The sequence below is a fragment of the Eumetopias jubatus genome, unplaced genomic scaffold, assembly GCF_037043125.1.
Source record: "Eumetopias jubatus isolate StellerSeaLion01/CBP00866 unplaced genomic scaffold, mEumJub1_p1.0 scaffold_1, whole genome shotgun sequence".
Taxonomy (NCBI): Eukaryota; Metazoa; Chordata; class Mammalia; order Carnivora; family Otariidae; genus Eumetopias; species Eumetopias jubatus.
This window is the reverse complement of record NW_028274807.1, coordinates 146,018,334-146,037,177: the sequence shown is the minus strand read 5'-3', so window position 1 is coordinate 146,037,177 and position 18,844 is coordinate 146,018,334. Positions and strand designations below refer to the sequence as shown.

The window sequence follows — 18,844 nt, the reverse complement described above, 5'->3', positions numbered from 1 at the left end:
TTCTTCTCCTGGTTTCCCTTATTTTCTACAAGAAACCTTCTAAGTGGGAGGGGATGCCCTGACTCACGTCTCTTAGATGTATTCAGACCTCTTCCTCATTGAAGCTGTTCCCAGCTATTGTTGCCTGGGTTCAGTGATTGTTTTAATATTGATGAAACAGAATTGCCAATATCTAAGAAAAGTTTTCATCCTGGGCAGCTTCCTTTGAAAGATGATACGGTAGAACGTGGTCATGTTTTGGAGAAGTCAAGTCGCCGCCTGCTTTCCTGGCACCCAGCATCATGACCTGACATCTCCTTCTCTTGGGCATTAGAGAGCAGAGGACCGTGCCACCCAGGAACCAGTAAATGGTCACCGACTGTCCCTCATGTGCTGCTCCTCTTCATGCCCTTGCCTGAGGCTCCCTCACCTCACACAAACAGCACCCACCTCTTTGGAAGTGGAAATGCCTCTTTTTCCTTGGAAAAGCTCTGAATTTGGCAGCTGTAATATGTTCCCCTTTGGCACGTCATTAAATTGTCAGTCTAGATGTTGAAACTAAACTTTTGTGTGCTTAGAATTTGCTTCTCCCCGGAAGTCATAAATACCCACTGTGTTGTGTAGGAAAGCTGGAATAAACCATAGACCCCAAATCAAATTAGAAACAAGAAAGAATGAAAACTAAATTGTAATTCTCGCTCGCAGCACAGGCTCCCTGCTCATCAGTAGTGAGTGGTGAAAGGGAAGTGAAAAATTTTATGGCTCAGGTTTGTTTGCTTAAGATGTTAAGTATAAATCAGGTGACTTGCAAAAACTGTCCTGGTAATCAGTATGGCCACTTCCTGATGGCTGCCTCCTTTGTCCCTGTGTCTGAAATTGCTATCTTGTGGTCACTGAGTACAGAGCAAGGTCTGGCCAGGCTTGGCGGTGAGCCCTGTGAGGGTGAAGCAGTCACAGGGTGGGGCTGGGAGTGTGCCAAGTGTGACAGCGAGGGTGGACAAGCTGCTTGTAGCTGCCCACCCAGGGCTGGCGTCGCCAGGGGCCCAGTCCAGGGTGGCATTTTGTTTCGGCAGAAGTGAATGGCCTCTTCTTTCATTTGGTAACAGGATCTTTTTCTCTGGCCATTTGCCTAGCTGGTCATCTGGCTACTTGCAAAGACCATATGCTGTCTTGTCGTCATCTGTTCCCCCCCCCAGCCCCACCCCACAAACATCATTCTAGAGCCTTCTAGTCTCCTTTTACCTCTTCTCTGAACCAAAGTAAGAACCATAAATTTAGGCAGAGGGTTTTCTGTCAAAACACAGTTGACTATTTTTCTTTAGTGGGATCAAATGCAACCTCTTCTTGAAAAGCACAAAATCAATGACATGCCTTCACTTTGCGTGAGGAATTAAACAAACGTTGTCACCAGCAGCAAGTGTTTGAACGTGACAGGGGCGTTGTCCATGCTTGGGGCTGAGTGCCTGTCCCCCCCCCGCACCCGGCTGTGTCTGTGCAGGTGTCTCAACTCCGGCATGAGCTGTCCATGAAGGATGAGCTGCTTCAGTTCTACACCAGCGCCGCGGAAGAGAGCGAGCCCGAGTCTGTGTGCTCCACCCCGTAAGTCGCCAGAGGGCCGTGGCTCTGGGGCTGGGGCACAGGCGGCTGGCTGTCATCCATGTCCTTGGAGGTGCCTTGGCAGGGTCGCTTCCCCAGCAGCTCAGGTCTGCTGCTCCCAGTCTTCCCCAGACCAAGCATCTCCACGTGCCTCCAACCAATTGCTTGGATGATTTTAGCAGGATGTGGAAGGGGACAGGGTTAGTCATCAATTTAGATCGATCCGGCCTGGTCACGGGTAACAGGGTGGGCCCCTCAGTTAGAGGATAGTACCAGGTTCTGGAGCCAGAGGTGTCACTGTGGGCCCTTGGGACTTCTCGGAGAGTCAGCAGAGCCTCACGTTAGGAGCATGAACTTTAGAGCCCAGTGGTCTCAGTTCAGACCTTGGCTCTGTGGTTTCCTAGCTGTGTGCTCTTGGCCAAGTTACTTAACCGTTCTGTGCCTGTTTCCTCATTTGTAAAATGGGAATACCAACAGTACTTAGTTCAGAGGGTTATGAGCATTAATTGACTTCATACCTGTAGAGTACTTATCTAGGCACATAGAATTGCACTGTAAATATGAAGTGGACTTTTAGGCATCTGGAATTGTGCGTCAGCTTCGAATAGTTGATTCTGCCGAGTTGGAGGCCATGTGGCTGTACATGGTGGCCAGAGGGTTGGGATGGGGGTCCTGAGTGCTGGCGAGCCTGTGTGCCGGCAGGTGCTGTTTCCCTGGAGCGAGATTGCACTTTCTCCCCCAGGTTGAAGAGGAATGAGTCATCCTCCTCTGTCCAGAATTACTTCCATCTGGATTCTCTTCAGAAGAAGCTGAAGGACCTCGAAGAGGAGAACGTCGTACTTCGATCGGAGGTCAAGTGCACTCCTTGCCCTTGTTCCATCTGGAGGGTGATGGCCCCTTGGCCTTATCTGTCAGGAGGAGCCGTGCTTACAGCGCTGTTCTCAAGGGTGACCATCTGTGGGAGAGTCCCCTGAGCTCTGCTCATAGTGGCACCCGGGGCCCAGCCAGCGTGCCTCCTCTGTGAGCTGGGCACTGGCTTGCGGGGAGCATGTACCCGTCTGGGGGGCCGAGGACTCGGATTCTCCATGTGGCTGGGCAAGAGTGGCGAGCCTCTCCTCCTTCAGTTCGGGCAGGGCTCTCTCAGCTCTTGAGGCTTCCTGACTAGTTAGTCGCTGTGCCAGGCACTTGGCCTGTGTTGTGTTTTTGTTTTTCAGTTTTTTTCAAATTTCACAGCAAGACGAAGCTGGTTACTTTGCTTCTCATTTACAGTGAGAACGCTGGGACCCAGGCTCCTAGGTGTTTGATTTGCCAACGTGGCACAAGTTAGGGAATGACAAAGGTGGGATTTGCAAGGCTCTCTGACTCTGAACCCGTTACTTCCCTTCACCCACGGCCCCTGTCTGGAAACACAGAGGCGTGCAAGTTTAGTAATTTTTGTCTTAATTGTCAGTGAGTTTATGCTCTCCAGCCAGAGGTATGCTTTGTCAAGTTTGGGCTGCATGCCCACCTGAGTTGGCCCAGGGTTCCCTGAAACCCCTACAATACGGCAGACCACCTTGAACTTGCCCACACATTGGAAAGAGCCTCATGTCTGGGCTTATCTCCTAGTCCTCATTGACTAGTGGGAAACACAAACCCAGAGCAACCAAGAGGGTTGTGCAAGCTTTCTGTGCCAGCCAGTGGCCAAGCCAAGACTACTTCCCAGAGCTTTGCATCCCAGTGCCCACCCCAGGTAAATGCTCCAGTCCTGGGTGCGCAATAATTCATCCCTCTGTCAGAGTGTTCCCCTAAAGCAGGTGGAGGGAATCTGATCCCAGCTACAAATTCCACCTCAGTTTTCGGGAGTGTTGTCTCTCCCTGGGGCCAGGGCCCGAGGGCTCAGAGATACCTGCTCTCCACCTGGGATAGTTTCTTCAGACCTTTGGATCTCTATTTTCTCACCTTGTCAGCTGGGAGCATGGCTATCCAGAGTCCTGGGATAGCTCTTGGGTCTCTGAATTTTAATGCTTTTGTATCATACCTTGTTTTTACTAAGCTGAATACAGTAGATCTAACTCCCAACTTAGATCTCATAGGACAGTGCCTTGCATAAAGCAGGTACATGATAAGTGTCAGCCATTCTTGTGGTCAACCTTAAATGGTAGGCAGAGCTGAGTCCTAGACACTGTTCGGGTCCAAAGGGGTCCCTGTCTATGAGCCGGGACAGATGCAAATGAATAGACACCAGGGGTGGCGCTTTGTAGAGTGCATATCGCTTTATGTAGCGCCCTCTGGTGGTACGCCTTTTTCAGCTCTTCAGCTTTGAGGATCCGAGATTCCTTAACTAAGCAGGGCATTCTGATGGACTTTCTGTATTGGAGGGTGTCCTGGATGGCAGGTGGGGAGAGGGTGAAGGGCAGCTTCCCAGACCCGGGTTAGTCCTTGCTCCGTGCCCCAGCTTTGCCCACCCCACCGGTCCAGGTGTGAATGTGGGGCCTCTGACCTGAGCCTTGTCCACAGGCCTGCCAGCTGAAGACGGAGACCATCACCTACGAAGAGAAGGAACAGCAGCTGGTCAACGACTGCGTGAAGGAGCTGAGTATGGCCTGATTCTCTTGCTCCATCCCTACCCACTCTTTTTACTTTCTGCCGCTGCCATCATTGTGATGAGATACCCACCCCCACCCCCCGATCTTGTGGGGCACCCTTCACTCTGATGCATGAGAAATTGGGTGCTAGGTTGTCAGCCATACACTGTCCTAATTTCTCACTGAGACGGATATTTAATTTTGATTCCAGCTTTCTACTGTATTACTGGAGTTATGTGAAGTCTAAGCTAAGCCCAGTTACAGAGTTCCCCTGTCAATATGCAAACACTAATCAATTATGGGTTCTCATAATGGATGTGTGCAAGGTGAGGCCAGAGTTCTCCGCTTTGCAAACAAGTACTTTCCCCACCCTCTCCATTGTAAGTTTAACAAGTTAAGACGAAAGGGCAAACAGTATTTTGAATTTCAGCAAAATGCTCAATAAGTGAAACACACCCTGTGTTCCAGTATAGTAAAATGAGTTATGACTCTGAATATGGGTTGGAAACATCCAAAGTTATTATAGTGTGCGGGCACAGTTCCTTCTAGAACAGGGTGCAGCAGAGGTTCCTGTTAATGATGTGGATCCATTCATGCATGAATGTGGGGATTCGGGCAGATGCACCTTTGTGTGGTGTGGCATTTCCCAGCTGACCCCCAAAGCCTTCCTGACTTCCTCTGGGGAGGGAGGCAGCTTTGGTCAGCGGGGTTGGGTCCCCACTCCAGGCCCCCCACCTCCTTCTCATGATAGACTGAGCCCATATGGGAAAATGGGCACCGTTCCTTCTTCACTGCCCTCTCCACTCGTCCCCCTGTCTGGTAACAAAGATGCTTTTGCTTGTGCACACCACAAAGAAACCATTCTCTCTGGGTCAGACTTCCTCTTGTTGTCATTTCTTGGTTAAAGGGGATGCCAACGTGCAGATCGCCAGTATCTCAGAGGAGCTGGCTAAGAAGACCGAGGATGCTGCCCGCCAGCAAGAGGAGATCACACACCTGCTGTCGCAGATAGTTGACTTGCAGAAGAAGGCAAAAGCTGTAAGGCTTCTGTTTCTCTGGATGCTGCAGATGGCATTTGCCCCCGAAGACCATGTCCTTTGGTTTCATAGTTTAGGAGTTTGTGCTGCCCCTTTGGGGAAAAGGCTTATTAGCAAATTCAATAGAATAAAGCTAGTCACCCTGAACTGGGGAGGGCATCATATAACCACTGACCTCCTAAAAATAATCCACACATTAATAGAATTTGTTAAGAAAGGTGCTGCAGAGATGGAGTCCTGGAATTTCACTTGTGAATTTTCTAGTCTAGGACTTGTTTTTACACAGAGCACCTGGTGTTCCTATAGCAGAATAATATCTCCTTTAGATTTGAGATGAAGCAGCTGCAAGACGACAACAACAACAACAACAACAAAACAAATACAGTTTAGTTTCCCATGTCAGGCCTTTGCTAGCAGCGTGAGGTGAAGCGCTTCTTGGGAGGGGCTGTGCCTACGGAGGCGGACGTAGGGTGAGCCATACAGCATGAGCACGGATGTAGGAAAGGCTGCCTTCAAAATTACAGAAAAGGTGAAATGTTACTCTGGCTTAAAAGTCTCACTGTAGAAATGTGATAGGATTGGAACAGATCAGGTAATAAGAGGAAACCAGTTAGACGTTTCCAGGTATCTTAAAGGAGAAGCTGATGGGCCTTTGCCCTGTTGCAGTGCGCAGTGGAAAATGAAGAGCTGGTCCAGCACCTGGGGGCTGCTAAGGATGCCCAGCGGCAGCTCACGGCCGAGGTGAGCGGCTCTCCCCCCTTTCCCCAGGCCCATCCCACTTAGGGTGACCAGCCTCCCTCTGATGGGCCGCGGGTCGTGTCCACCTCACTAGCTGCTTTTATTCTGAATTGAAAGCGTTCTTACCGGTAAATTCCCGCTGACGCTGTTGCGGCTGGCGAGCGCCCGGGGGGCAGGGCCCTGCACAGCCCGCTCCTGCTAAATGTCCCATGAGGGCAACGGCCCGGAGCTCACCACGGAAGGAGCCCACTCACAGATGTGTCTAGAAACGAGGGTGTGACAATTCGCTCTCCCATTCGTGGAAAGTTGGCTTTTTTTTTTTAAAATACTTTTTTACTTGAATATCATTGGCACGAGGTTCCATGAGTGTTAGGGGTACAACATAGTGCTTGGACATCTCTGTACATCATGCTATGCTCACCAAACTGTCGCCCCATCTGTCACCACACAACCCGGTTACCGTACCGCTGACTCGAGTCCCCGCACTGTGCCGTTCATCCCCATGACTTAGGCATCCTGTAACTGGAAGCCTGGGATCTCGGTTGCACGTTAGAACTTGGGAGGTTTCTGAGGCTAGAAGCACGCCCCAGGGGGAAGCCGAACTGAGCCTCGAGGGCCCTTTGGTGTCGGGCCTGGAGGCACAGGGCAGTCCCGTCCCCCCCCCCACACCCCCCTGACCGTGCGTTACTTTCTGGTGTGTGCAGCTGCGAGAGCTGGAGGACAAGTACGCAGAGTGCATGGAGATGCTTCACGAGGCGCAGGAGGAGCTCAAGAACCTCCGGAACAAGACCATGCCCAATACTGCATCGCGGCGCTACCACTCGCTTGGCCTGTTCCCCATGGTGAGCGCCCGCCTGCTCTGTGCCTCTGCTCCCCACCAGCCTGCCCGGCCGCAAGGGGGGCCCCTGGCAGGGAGGCGGGGTCTGGCGCCGAGACTTGGTGGATGGGCTTCTTGTCCTGCAGCTTAGCTCTAGATCTGTGTCAGGGGCTCGCGTGCCCAGCTCCTGGCCCCTTGACAACATGAGGTCGACTGACTCTTCCTTTGCCATTCCTCTGACTCAGTCCTTTTTTTCTCCTCATGTCCTTAATTGGTATATTTCCTAAGAACCTCAGATATTTGGGAGATGTTATTCACACATTGTTATTTTTCTAACCTTATTAGAGTATGAGCTATTTTGGCCTCACAGTGCATTCTAGAATTCTTAAGTTGCCCATACAGTTCTGCTGGTTCTTTCTAGGCTTACTGATCATCCTCTTGGGGGCTTTCAGTGTCTGTGATCTGAAAAACTCTCCCTCTCTAGCTGGAGCGGCATTTCCATTTCTACAAAATGATTTCCCCACAATCTTACTTCATAGCTCTGAAGGCCTGATCTGTTTCATGCTTGGGCTTTAAGGAGACATGATTGAGAAGGGGTTTTCCAGGTTAGCCCCTCCCTGCTGGGGTCCGCAGCACAGGGCAGGCCTCCTCTGCTGGTCTTTTCCCTGTGACGTTTGGTGAGCTTCCTCACTGTACCTTCTTCTGTCAGACTAAAGCCCCTCAAAGGTGGGGGCCGTGTCTTATTTGCTCCTTTCTTCCTTCCCTCTGTAATACTTTTCTATCTGCTCAGTGCTTGTTATGTTTCACAATTGTACATGCTTAGTAGGTACTAGATTTGGATGGGTGGACAGACAGACCAAAGAACAAATGACCAAGAACTTTTATATTCAGGCTCTGTTTCTGTGGTTTGATGAAATACCAAATTCTCTTTGAGGAGACAAGAACTTTTGAGAGAAACACTCCCAATGAGATACAAGTGGATAGTGGCTACAATGTTTGTGACACTCAGTCCTTTGGAATTTGGCCTTTACTTGGGGCTCTTTCCCTTTACACTGTCTGGCCCACTTTTCCTAAATCACAATCTCATTTTATATATAAAAATCAGGCTAGAACTCTCTCTCTCTCTCTCTCTGTCAGCTTGATTGAAACCTGATGAAACCAAAACGAAAGATACATAAACATAGCTTTCTAGGGAGCAGATTGGTGATCCAGTGTGTCCAGAAATCCAAGTAAAGGCAGCAAAGAACATTCGGTGCCCCCGATTCCTCCATCGAGAGCCGATGATACTTAGCTCACAGACTGGCCTATGTAGTGATATATGCTCCCTGCCTCAATTTCCCTCCTTCCTGGCTTCCCACCTTGGCACAGTGGCCTCCTGGGGGCACCTTATCTCCCGTGCACTTAGGATGCACTCCACTGCATTCCCCATGCTCAGAAACAGAGCTGTTTTAAAACAAAGCCATGACATAGAAAAGTCAAACTGAAAATTGGCATTTGGGCGTCTTCAGAGATTCTCAGCTATTGTATTTGCTGAAATGGAGCTTTCGCTTGCCTTTTCCTGTAGCTGTTGGCACGGCTCACTTTTTGAAGGTGGCTATTTTTAAAGTGCGCGATGTATTAAAGGTATTTGCGGCACTGAGTGGTGCTGTGCCCGTGTTTCTGGAGCAGAACGCCCCAATCTGAGTCAAATGGTGGGTAGCAGTTTCTGCCCGAGGAGTACGTTGCCAGCTCTCTTGTCTGTGGCAGGAGCTCCTAATCGGGGATCCCCAGACAGGACTCAGGGGACCCGTGAACTTGAGGGAGGGTCACGTCTTTTATCTTAGTCCCTAATTGTATACAGTGCTTCCTGCTCATACGAAGGTGGGCAACAAGCCACAGTGATATTAGCACCCCGGTGACTTGGTCACCAGTTGAGATCACATCCGCTCTCCGTTGTAAGATGTCTCCAAATCCCTTTTGTGCTAAGGCCCACTTCAAGGTGGCAGTCATTACCAGGACCAAAGCCAGATCCTGTGTGTTACCGTACCACGATTGTTGTTATTAATAGTCTAGTGACTAGTTCAATATATCAGGCTTCCTTTTTGTCCTAATTATTTTGTTCACTTAAAGATACTATTCTGAGAAGGGGTCCATGGCTTCCCCAGACTGCTAGGGGGCTCAGGGCCAAGAAAAAGTCACAGAGCCAGCTTGCTCTCTCCTCCAGGCACAGCCTTGAAGTTAGTAGTTTGGTATGTCGTCTCTCTTAAGTTGTATGAAGGTCCTTTCCTCGTGCAGAACTCTGAATGTAAACTATATGGTGAATTACAGTAGTAAGAAGTAAAGCGGTGGGGCGCCTGGGTGGCTCAGTCGATTAAGTGTCTGCCTTCGCCTCAGGTCATAATCCCAGGGTCCTGGGATCGATCCCTGCATCAGACTCCCTGCTCAGCGGGGAGCCTGCTTCTCCCTCTCCCTCTGCCCCTCCCCCTCCTTGTGCTCTCTTGCTATCTCAGTTTCTCTCTCTCTTGCTCAAATAAATAAAATCTTTAAAAAAAAGGAAGAAAAGTAAACTGACTAAAAAAGCTCACTCAGGGAAGCCCTTTACAACATGGGTTATGTTGAATGACAATCTGTACATAATTACTAAATGAAGTTGCATATTTATAAATAATAGTTGAAAACAAGCCCATTAGCCCCTTTATGGACCCAGCTTCTTGCTACCTCCTGTCAAGTCTCCCCACTTGGTTCCAGCTTCTAGCCTGGAGCATTGCTCCCTGACTGTGGGGCTGTGGAGGTGGGTGCTCTGGAGTTCCCATGCTCTGTCTGCTGGGAATCCAGTGGCCACAAGTGGCTATGTGAATTTAAGTCTGTTAAAATTAGTACAGCGAATTCAGGTTCTCAGTCATATTGGCCATGTTTCAGGTGCCCAATAGCCACCTGCGGCCTGTGGCTCCCACAGTGGACAGTGCAGAAAGAACATTCCTGATCATCGCAGGGAGTCTTCAGTTAGCACAGTAAGCCCTTCCCTTCAGGCTGTTGTAGGTGGTGTCCTCCTCTGAGGCCCCAGCAGGTGCTTTTCTGCACACACCTGGTCCTCCTGTTGGCACCGACCTGTGCCAGTGTGTGGGATTGCTTGTTAGGCTCTACCTCAGAGGGTGAGGAATGGTGGGTCATTTGGGGAGGGGGGGCGCTCATCAGGGAGTCTGTATCGGTGAGTCTCAGCTAGGGGCCTGGCCATCCGGGAAGGGAGAAGTCATCCGTGACCAGCCTTGCCCTGACCCACAAAATCCACAACCTAACTAGAGAAAGATCTAAGTGAACTAACTGTTCAGGGAACTCGCAGGGACTTCATGTGTTTGGTGTCTTTCTTCGGGGAGGAATGAAGGATTAGTAGTGGAAACGAGGTATGAACTGGTCATTAAAGGTGGGCAGGCAATGGGTCGTTGGTGGGGAGAGGAGCTCTCCTTGCAGGGGAGGCGGGCGGCACCAGAACAGAGGCTCAGATGACAGTGCTCACAACTCAGGTCCCCTCCTCCACAAATTCCCCGCCTCTCCTTGTGGGCAGAGTCACAGCTCTGTGGTGTGGCCAAGGGAACATGGGGTTTGCTCTCAGACCCGCATCTGCAGGGGAGTATAGGGGCTGTACACTCAGTGCCCACTGGGGATTGCTCCATTGAGAACCCGCCATGGGGATTGCTCAGTTGGGTTCCCCCGGTGATGAATGCTGGAAGCCTAGTGGCATGGGTGGTTTGCAGGCTCTGAGACCTCAGTTGATGCTCGTATGGCTAGCCAGCCGTGAGCCTCTTCTAGAGACTTGAGTTGCTGCTCACTCAGTGTGTTTTCTGGCTTTTCTCAGGACTCCTTGGCAGCAGAGATTGAGGGAACGATGCGCAAGGAGCTGCAGTTGGAAGAACCTGAGTCTCCAGATATCGCGTACGGCCTGGTTCTAAGCTTCCCAGAGACTGCTCATGCCCTGTGGTCATCAAAACTAGCAGTGTTTGGGCTTCAGACACCAACAGTGATCACGGTGGTCCTTCCACAGATTTGGGTCCAGATTAAGGGAGATAAGAGCACACAGCCAATAATATCCCCCAGGTCCTCTTCCTGAGTTTTAAAGCTATATTATTAACTTACAGGAAGTTGAGTAAGGAGAGCTGTTTCCCATCTCTGTTAATACAGGCCCTGTCTTGATACCACCACTTGGTTTTATCTTTCCTTTCAGTGAAAAACAGTACTTAAAAAATGTTTACTGTCTGTTAGAAAAAGCAAACTAGCATGCAGTAGGAGATACAGAGGGCTCTTTGAGGGGTGCACACAAGGCTTCTGCTTCCTTTCTGGATACGTTTATGGATATTGGCCTCTACCAACTCTCTTCCTAACATGAGACCTTGTGCTAGGCCTGCCCCGAGTTTCTAAGGAACGTGTGGCTCCAATTTCATTGTGTATTTTCTGTACCCAAAGCCCACAGCCAGAACTGAAATGGGATCCTGGGTGTGACCAGAGTCCCCGAGCCTCAGTGCGTGTGTGAAGCCCTATGCATCCCAGAAGAACATGGCTGTTATAGCAACGTGCCTACCTTTGTCTCCTGAAAAAGGAACAAATGAGGGGATGCCTGGGAGGCTCAGTTGGTTAAGCGACCGACTCTTGATTTCAGCTCAGGTCATGATCTCAGGGTCGTGAGATCGAGCCCCATGTTGGGCTCTGCACTGGGCACGGAGCCTGCTCGGGATTCTCTCTCTTTCTCTCCTTCTCCCTCTGCCTCTGCTCATGTGCGCTCCCTCTCTCTCTCTCTGTCTCTCTTCCTCTTAAAAAAAAAAAAAGAACAAATGAGCATCAAAGGGAAGTTCCACTCTTAGAAATAGCAATTTTTAAAAAAGATTCCTGTGGTATTTATCGTCTCATTACTGAAGTGTAAGACTTTGTCTTGCTTTTTTATATATATATGAACAGTCAACAAATACTCATTCTACAGATATTTATGGAGCCCTGTTATGTGCTGAGCAGGGAACACTGCCCTCTTGGACTTTGCATTCTAGTGACCATCGTGAAAGAGGAAAAGTAGCCGGGAGACCAAAGCCCTACTTAAGTATTTGTATTTGTGGGTCAAGCCTCAGGGAGAGAAAAGCAGTATCATCTTGCTAGCTTCACCTGTAGGACACAACCGCGAATTAGGGCCCGGAATTCAGTGGGCATTGAGTCTCTTGAGTTTCAACCAGCACACGGAAGGCAGGGGATGGCAGGTTGCCTGGGGGCTCGCGTGGGCCAGTAGCCTTTTGGCTCCTTGGATGGTCGTTTCTGGAGGGCTGAACTCCACGGTCATTCCTGCATTTGTTTATTCATGGATGTTGTGCATTCCCTCCCCTCCTCCCCCCAGTCACCAGAAGCGAGTCTTTGAGACGGTGAGAAACATCAACCAGGTCGTCAAGCAGAGGTCTCTGACCCCATCCCCCATGAACATCCCCGGCTCCAACCAGTCCTCAGCCGTGAACTCCCTCCTGTCCAGCTGCGTCAGCACCCCCCGGTCCAGCTTCTATGGCAGTGACGTTGGCAACGTCGTCCTGGACAACAAGACCAACAGCATCATCCTGGAAGCAGAGTCAGCTGACCTGGGGTGAGCCAGCTGGGAGTTTGTAATCTTTGGGTTTGGGAGACAGGTAGTGTGGATGGAGGATAGGTTCGGACATCAGAAGAGGGGGGCTGACAAAGAATCGCCTGAAAAGCATAGACCTTTCGGTCTGTCATCTGTTTTGCTAGCCCTCTGAGTTTACACTCATTCTTGATTCTGCTATTTTCACCAGTGTAAGGAGGTATGATAGGAAGTCTGCTTTTCCGTCAAATGCTGAAGGGGAGGATGAATGAGTATTTTTTCTGTGATTAATCTTCACTGTTGGGCTACAGAATAGACATTCGTTTCAGGGACCCCTCTGTAGCTTGGGTGTTTGAAAGGCTGAGGAGGACTCAGGCTCTGTCTTGTGACCAGAATCTAGTTTGCTGCTAAAGGTGGGGTGCAGGGCCCCCTGCAGGTGCACATCACACCTCCTGTCCCTGCAGTGGGGCCTCCTCAGCGGGGGGGGGAGGGGGGGCGGGCAGTCCCTCTTTGTCCTGAAGCCCTCCACACATGCACGCACACACACATGACCTCAGCTGTGTTGTACAGCTTTTTTCTGTGACAATGAAATTGGTTCTTCTGACGGACTGGGTCAGAGGGGAAACAGCTTGATCAGAACAGCTCTTTCAATTCAAGAGGAAAGAGAAATGCCTCTTGAACCAGTGGCCCTTCTGGTAACTATGACCTGCAGCCTGAAGAAGTCGTCTTCCTGAGGGCTCAGGAGGGAGATGTTGCTAGGGACGGATTTTTTTACATAGTATGTGCCAATTTTCTTTGCACCTTAATGCTCTCCCCGCTACCCAGCAAGACACCCACCAGAGGAACTAGTTCTCCCGGGCAGGCATTTACCTCCCCATTTTTGCCTAAATTTCTGCTGCTTGCCTTGTTGGCTTCCCTAGCAAAAATCCTGCGGCCACCAGGAAACATGTCCACCCATGGCCACCTAGCAGTAAGGCCTCCCTCGCACCGTGCACCCTGCACTGCGCCCGCTGCAGGGTGCGCCACGCTCAGCCCCGTCTCCCTCCTCGCAGGAACGCTGAGCGGAGCAAGAAGCCCGGGACGCCGGGCACCCCGGGCTCCCACGACCTGGAGACGGCGCTGCGGCGGCTGTCCCTCCGCCGGGAGAACTACCTGTCGGAGCGGAGGTTCTTCGAGGAGGAGCAGGAGCGGAAGCTTAGGGAGCTGGCGGAGAAGGGCGAGCTGCTCAGCGGCTCCCTCACGCCCACGGAGAGCATCATGTCCCTCGGCACCCATTCGCGCTTCTCCGAGTTCACCGGCTTCTCGGGCATGTCCTTCAGCAGCCGCTCCTACCTGCCCGAGAAACTCCAGATCGTGAAGCCTCTGGAAGGTGATCCCCGGGGGCCTCGGCCCCTCTCGGCCCTCCTCGGCGACCGCCTGTGGTCCCTGATCCACCACCAGCAAGCAGGCAGCCTCTGTCACACCTACTCCTTTTTCTTCCGAGACAGCCTCCCGCGCTGCTGGTTTGAGTTCCTCTGACGGTGGCGCCCAGCCTGGGCTTCCATCTCCCGGGGCAGGTGTGGAAGTGTGCACGCAGGCCGACTCTCACCTCGGCCAGCTAGGCCAAAGGAAAGGAACGAGCGCCTTCACGCCAGTTCCCTGGTTCTCTTTCTTGTGCATCTAGAACCTTAGAAGTCAGCATCTTTTTGAGAGGCAGAGGTACTGCTACCGTACTAGAAAGTTAATTAGGTCATGCCTGGGGTCTGAGAAGCGCAGGGAATTATTGCTGTCACCTCTCAGAAACGTTGGTGTCAGGGAGGGGTGCAGAGCACATGCTAGAAGTTGTTTTTTTCAGGAACCACCTGAAAGCCATCTGCAGTTCATGGGCTCACATGTTTTGCTTCGATCTTCCAGTAAAGAGAGTGCGGCTTTCTTCCAGTGCCCTGGGTTCTGAGCAAGATGCCCAGACCTCTACGGTCTGGGGACCGGGAAGAGGGTAGTCGCGGAGGCGAATGAGTTCTGTACCTCCTCAAGCCTGCCTTTCCCAGGGGTAGTTTACTTTTTAGTGCCAGGACACCCCAGATGGTTAAACTCCTGGAAAAATTCTTTTCTGTTTTTTGCTTTTTCTTCCAGGCATTATAAAATGTCTTCCTTTTACTTACCCACTTACCCTGTCAAGAGCCACCGAGGGTTTGTATTTTTCACTTTTGACTCCTTTAGTTTGGAAACCCATGTGAGTTTGAGAAGGTATTTTAGAATTCTGTATTACATTTCTGGTGCAAAGTCAAATCAGAATTTCTGTAAGGCTGTATTTCCTGTGTTAGACCTGTATTCTTAAGGAGTCATTGTAGACATATATTCTCAGTTACTCGTTCCCGCAATTTAATACCACAAATACACTGTTGATGGGTCATAGCTTTGCTCTCTGCCTAAAAAGAGTAGGATTCTTTTTACCCCAGAAGAACCTGTTTTCAACCCTTTGGGGGCAGTATTATCCCTGTTGAGAATGTGTGGTGTAAAATGAGGGTGTGCTTGTTAAAGACCCAAGACATGCTGGGTCCCGTAGCCTCCAGAGGAAGGAAGAGGGTGGGCTGACGTTCTTTCTTCATGATTATTTTTTAATTGTATTAATTTAGGCCCTTATTAGATTTCAGAAAAGGGATGGCTCGTTCTTTTTTTAATTGTTTATTCAGTTGTGAGCTTGGTGATTGTTTCCTGATCCATAATTATGTCTGTTTTTCTTTCAATAAAATCTTCCATTTCTGCAATTTTACTTTCTGCCTTTCTTTTCTTTTTTTCTCCTTTGTCTCTTCAAGCTCATTGGAATTTATCATCTCTATTTCGTCTGATTTCTGTATTTAACTTTGTGTTCCATTAGATCATCTAAGAATATGTCTTTGGATTCATTTTCCAAGCATATTACAGGAAGAGATTTTTAAAAATTTATTTCAACCAATTCGTCTTTTTTTCTTTTAATCTAATGACTTAGCGATATTTTTTGTGTTAATAGAATAAGAGGAAATCCCATGAGATTTGCTAGATCAGTTTCATCTAAAGTATCCTGCTCACCGGGAAGCTAAATCACCACCGTTAAGAAGTCATGTCATATCACTACGGACTGTGATGCATCCTCATGATAGCGATCCCTCGCCTCCATTTTGTAGTTCTCTGACTTCTCAGCAATTTCAGATACAACCAATATTTTCTTTCTTCCTTACCGCCACAATTTTTTTGTTTATTACTTTGTTTAATTTGACAAGATGGAGTGCTGACACAGAAGTCTGCCTGACACTGGATTCAGTGCAGCTCAAACTGTGGCAGTAGATAAGTTAGCCTTTTGAGCCCCGTTTCCCTTACTTGTGAGGTAAGGCTTACATCTGCCACACAAAATTGTGAGGAGTAAATGTGATTATGCCTGGTACCTAATAGGTGCTAATTAAAACTTAGGTTCCCCGCACTTGCCCTGTTCCAGCAGCTCAGGTCTAAAGGGTGGCCTTGCCAGTGTTGAGAACCTGAACCAGCATTGTGCTGGGGCCATGTTCTTATATCATCCTTTTCCACTGGCCCCTCAGAAGCTAATAGGACTCCCTTGATCTTCAGTGGCTCAGGCAAATGTACCTGGGGTGAGGTTTCTGGAGAGTGTTGGCTGGGATCATAGCAGATAGCCAATCTGGGTCTTCGTCTGTGTCTCCCTTACCTATTTAATGCATCTTGGGATCTGCTTATTGGTGTCAGCCAAAATAGCTGGGCTTGGTGTTTAAGAAGATTAGCACTCTTGTCTCTTCATCTTACCTTAGGAGTTTTAAGCAGGCCAAGAGCAAACAAAACTTTTCAGACTAGAAGAGAGATGAATCCGGTAATATCCCCCCCACCCCATGATTAATTAAAACCAAAATGGTATTTCTCAGTAAGTTCATATGTAATTAGGGGAAAGCATATACTTCTCAGCTAAGCTAGACATTGTCCAGCAGGTTAGTTCTAAACTTTTAAGCCCCGGATACTCCTCTGACATAAATGGATTTGGTTTTCTTCTCCTTTGATGATATCACAGCTTTTAGTTAGAACAGTGAGATGTGAAAGGAAAGCAAACAGGGAAAGGCGTGGTAACCATAACTGTTCCCTTCTGTCCCTACCCTTGTTTCATAGAGCTTCATCTTGGTGCCAACTAGGAACGCAAAGCTTCCTCTTTCCCTGACCCCAGCCTCATTCTCGCATGGAGGGGAGGCAGGGGCTGGTAATGGGAGGTAGCGCTTAGTGCAGTGATTCTCTCCTTTTGTGCTTGACAAATAAAGGAAGCCAGGCCAGCGGGGTGGGGGTAGGGGGTGGTAGGGTGTAGAGATGGGAAAGAGGCAGCCAAGGCTGAATAAGATGCTGTTCCTATTTAATTTTTGATCTGTGCTCCATTTTGTATCAAAGACAGAACCTTAGGCAGCCAGGAGATCAGTAGGATTCCTACGTGGCAGTCCAGGCAGTGGCAGGGGGAGGGAGTGCGGTGTAGGCTGTTTTCCTTGGGTGCTGGACCCGGGAAACCCTCCTGGGGCCTTAGAACCAGTTGGGAACAGAAATGGTCTGAGCCCCACAGCCTGATATAACTCAATAACAGGGCTGTGGGGGCTTTCACCCATAGTCAACTTTTGCAGGACGGAAGACTGCAAAGGTATGGGGATTGTAAAAGCCAGCTGGGTGTGTTACTGGCCTGATTTCTGAGACACACACCCAGGAGGGCCCCTCACTGCTGGCCCAGAGAAGGTGTATATGGTTAAGAGGTTGGACACTGGAGTTTGGACAGCGTGGGTTTGAATCCTAGACTAGCCATTTACGAGCCATGCAACCTCTGGCAAGTTACCTGACCTCCCTGTGCTCAGTTTCCTCACCTGTAAAATGAGGACAACGGGGTTATCGTAATGATTGAGTGACTAAGTATAGGCCTCTTAGAGGGGTGCCCGATACCTGGTTACTGCTCAGTAAAGGTTGGCTGTCCTACCTGAGTAAGGGATGCCCAAGGCGGGGGTAAAATCCAAGTACCATGCATCTTTCAGCATAATCTCTCCATTGTAATCTTGGCTCTGCGTGTTCAGGGAAGGCAGATAAGCCCATGTACTTCTGTAGCACCTTGAACTCCAAACAGCAAACCCCCTGTAGCCTCGTTTCTCTGTCGGGCCCATGCCCGGGGTGGGGAGAGATGAGGGCAGTCTGCTGAACAGAGGGAGGATGGAGGCCCATGGGACTGGTGTCTGGGCCCAGACCTCCAGCCTCCCTGACTTCTTTCCCAGGGCATGGTAAACACCTCCGCGCCCTTCGGAAGGGTGAGGACCTCTGGCACTTCCGGACATGGTTCTTCACTTGCCAGTGTCTGTCAACTTTCCCTTTCCTCCCCTTCCACAAGTAGAGGTGATGTGGCCACACCGTACGTAGGGATTTGTCATCATCCTCCTCAGACCAGCATGTGCGTCCCAAGCTGGATGTCACGGTGTCTTGTTAAGTCTTCTCCCCAGTGCAGTGTTTTTGCCAGGAATGTGCCTGGGCATCCAGTGAACACACGAATAGGGAGCTCATTATGGATCATGAATGGGGTTCTCCAGGGGTGGCTTGAGAAATCCCATTCGCCACAGTGTGTGTGCCTCCTGGCTGGCCTTGGACGGCCACCTAGAACTTCTACTGCCCACCATCGATGCTTCTCACTTAGTGTGGGTTCCCAGCTGGAGCACTGAGGTCCTTGCTTGTTTACAGGCCTGCGAACTTTGCAGGGGGGCAGGCGGTGTGAACTCACTCGAGGAGCCTGGCCTTCAGCGCCACCACTACTCAGGGACTTGGGAAAATTGTCTAACTTCAGGGAACCTCAGTCCCCTCATTGGGTGCTTCTGAGCTAGGAGTTGATGTAACACAAGCTGTTACACAGACCCGTTCGATACAGGGTAGCTTAAAAAAAAATGATCCTATGGCACCCCGGCCCCAGGATCCCATGAGCTGCCCTGAGCACGTCTGCCAAGCCCTGGTCGGTTCTGCACGCTGCTGCTTGCACGTGAGCTCCTCCGGATTCTCCAGAGATCCGAGAATAGAGGACCACAGCTCTAGGTCAGGGTTTCTCAGTCTCAGCCCTGCTGACACCTGGGGCCGGATCATTCTGTGGTGAGGGGGCTGCCCTGGGCATCATGGGGTGCAGCACCCCTGACTCTGCCCGCTCGGTGCCATTAGCACTCCCTCTTTCCCCACAGTGGTGACAACCAACAATGTCTCCGTTGGTTTACCAGATGTCCCGTGTGGGGCAGGATCATCCCTGGTTGAGAACCGCGGCTCTAGAAGCATCTGAGCACCTCGTGAGAGAACAGTATGTGATGCTCTTTTGTCGTACGGACCTCTTTATTACTGCGTTTCTTTTGCATGTAGAATATTTGCTATTTATATGCAGTAGATTCAGGTGAAGTAGGTTGTACTTGCGCACACTTAAAACTGGGACAGACCTCCAAGTGGGTGTCTGGGGACTTCCCTAAACATGTACTGGCAGCGTGTACAGCGTTTCTCTTTAAAGTGGATGTGAAATTGCCCACTTACAAAATGCCTTCAAGAC

At 50.1% G+C, this 18,844-nt stretch overlaps 1 protein-coding gene across 11 annotated transcripts in view; it reads left to right on the top strand.

Moving 5' to 3' along the window:
* Positions 1-18,844, top strand: part of TRAK1 (trafficking kinesin protein 1) — a 111,447-nt gene that overhangs the window by 76,888 nt on the left and 15,715 nt on the right. For 10 of the 11 annotated variants that reach the window (XM_028107173.2, XM_028107169.2, XM_028107167.2 and 7 more), the window contains 9 exons: positions 1,478-1,578; positions 2,318-2,426; positions 4,075-4,153; positions 5,050-5,180; positions 5,846-5,920; positions 6,622-6,759; positions 10,567-10,643; positions 12,085-12,321; positions 13,350-13,666. In XM_028107173.2, coding sequence (XP_027962974.1) covers positions 1,478-1,578; positions 2,318-2,426; positions 4,075-4,153; positions 5,050-5,180; positions 5,846-5,920; positions 6,622-6,759; positions 10,567-10,643; positions 12,085-12,321; positions 13,350-13,666 — 1,264 coding nt within the window. Of the gene's footprint in view, positions 1-1,477; positions 1,579-2,317; positions 2,427-4,074; positions 4,154-5,049; positions 5,181-5,845; positions 5,921-6,621; positions 6,760-10,566; positions 10,644-12,084; positions 12,322-13,349; positions 13,996-18,844 lie in introns of all 11 variants that reach the window. The other variant, XR_003609943.2, reaches the window with a different exon arrangement.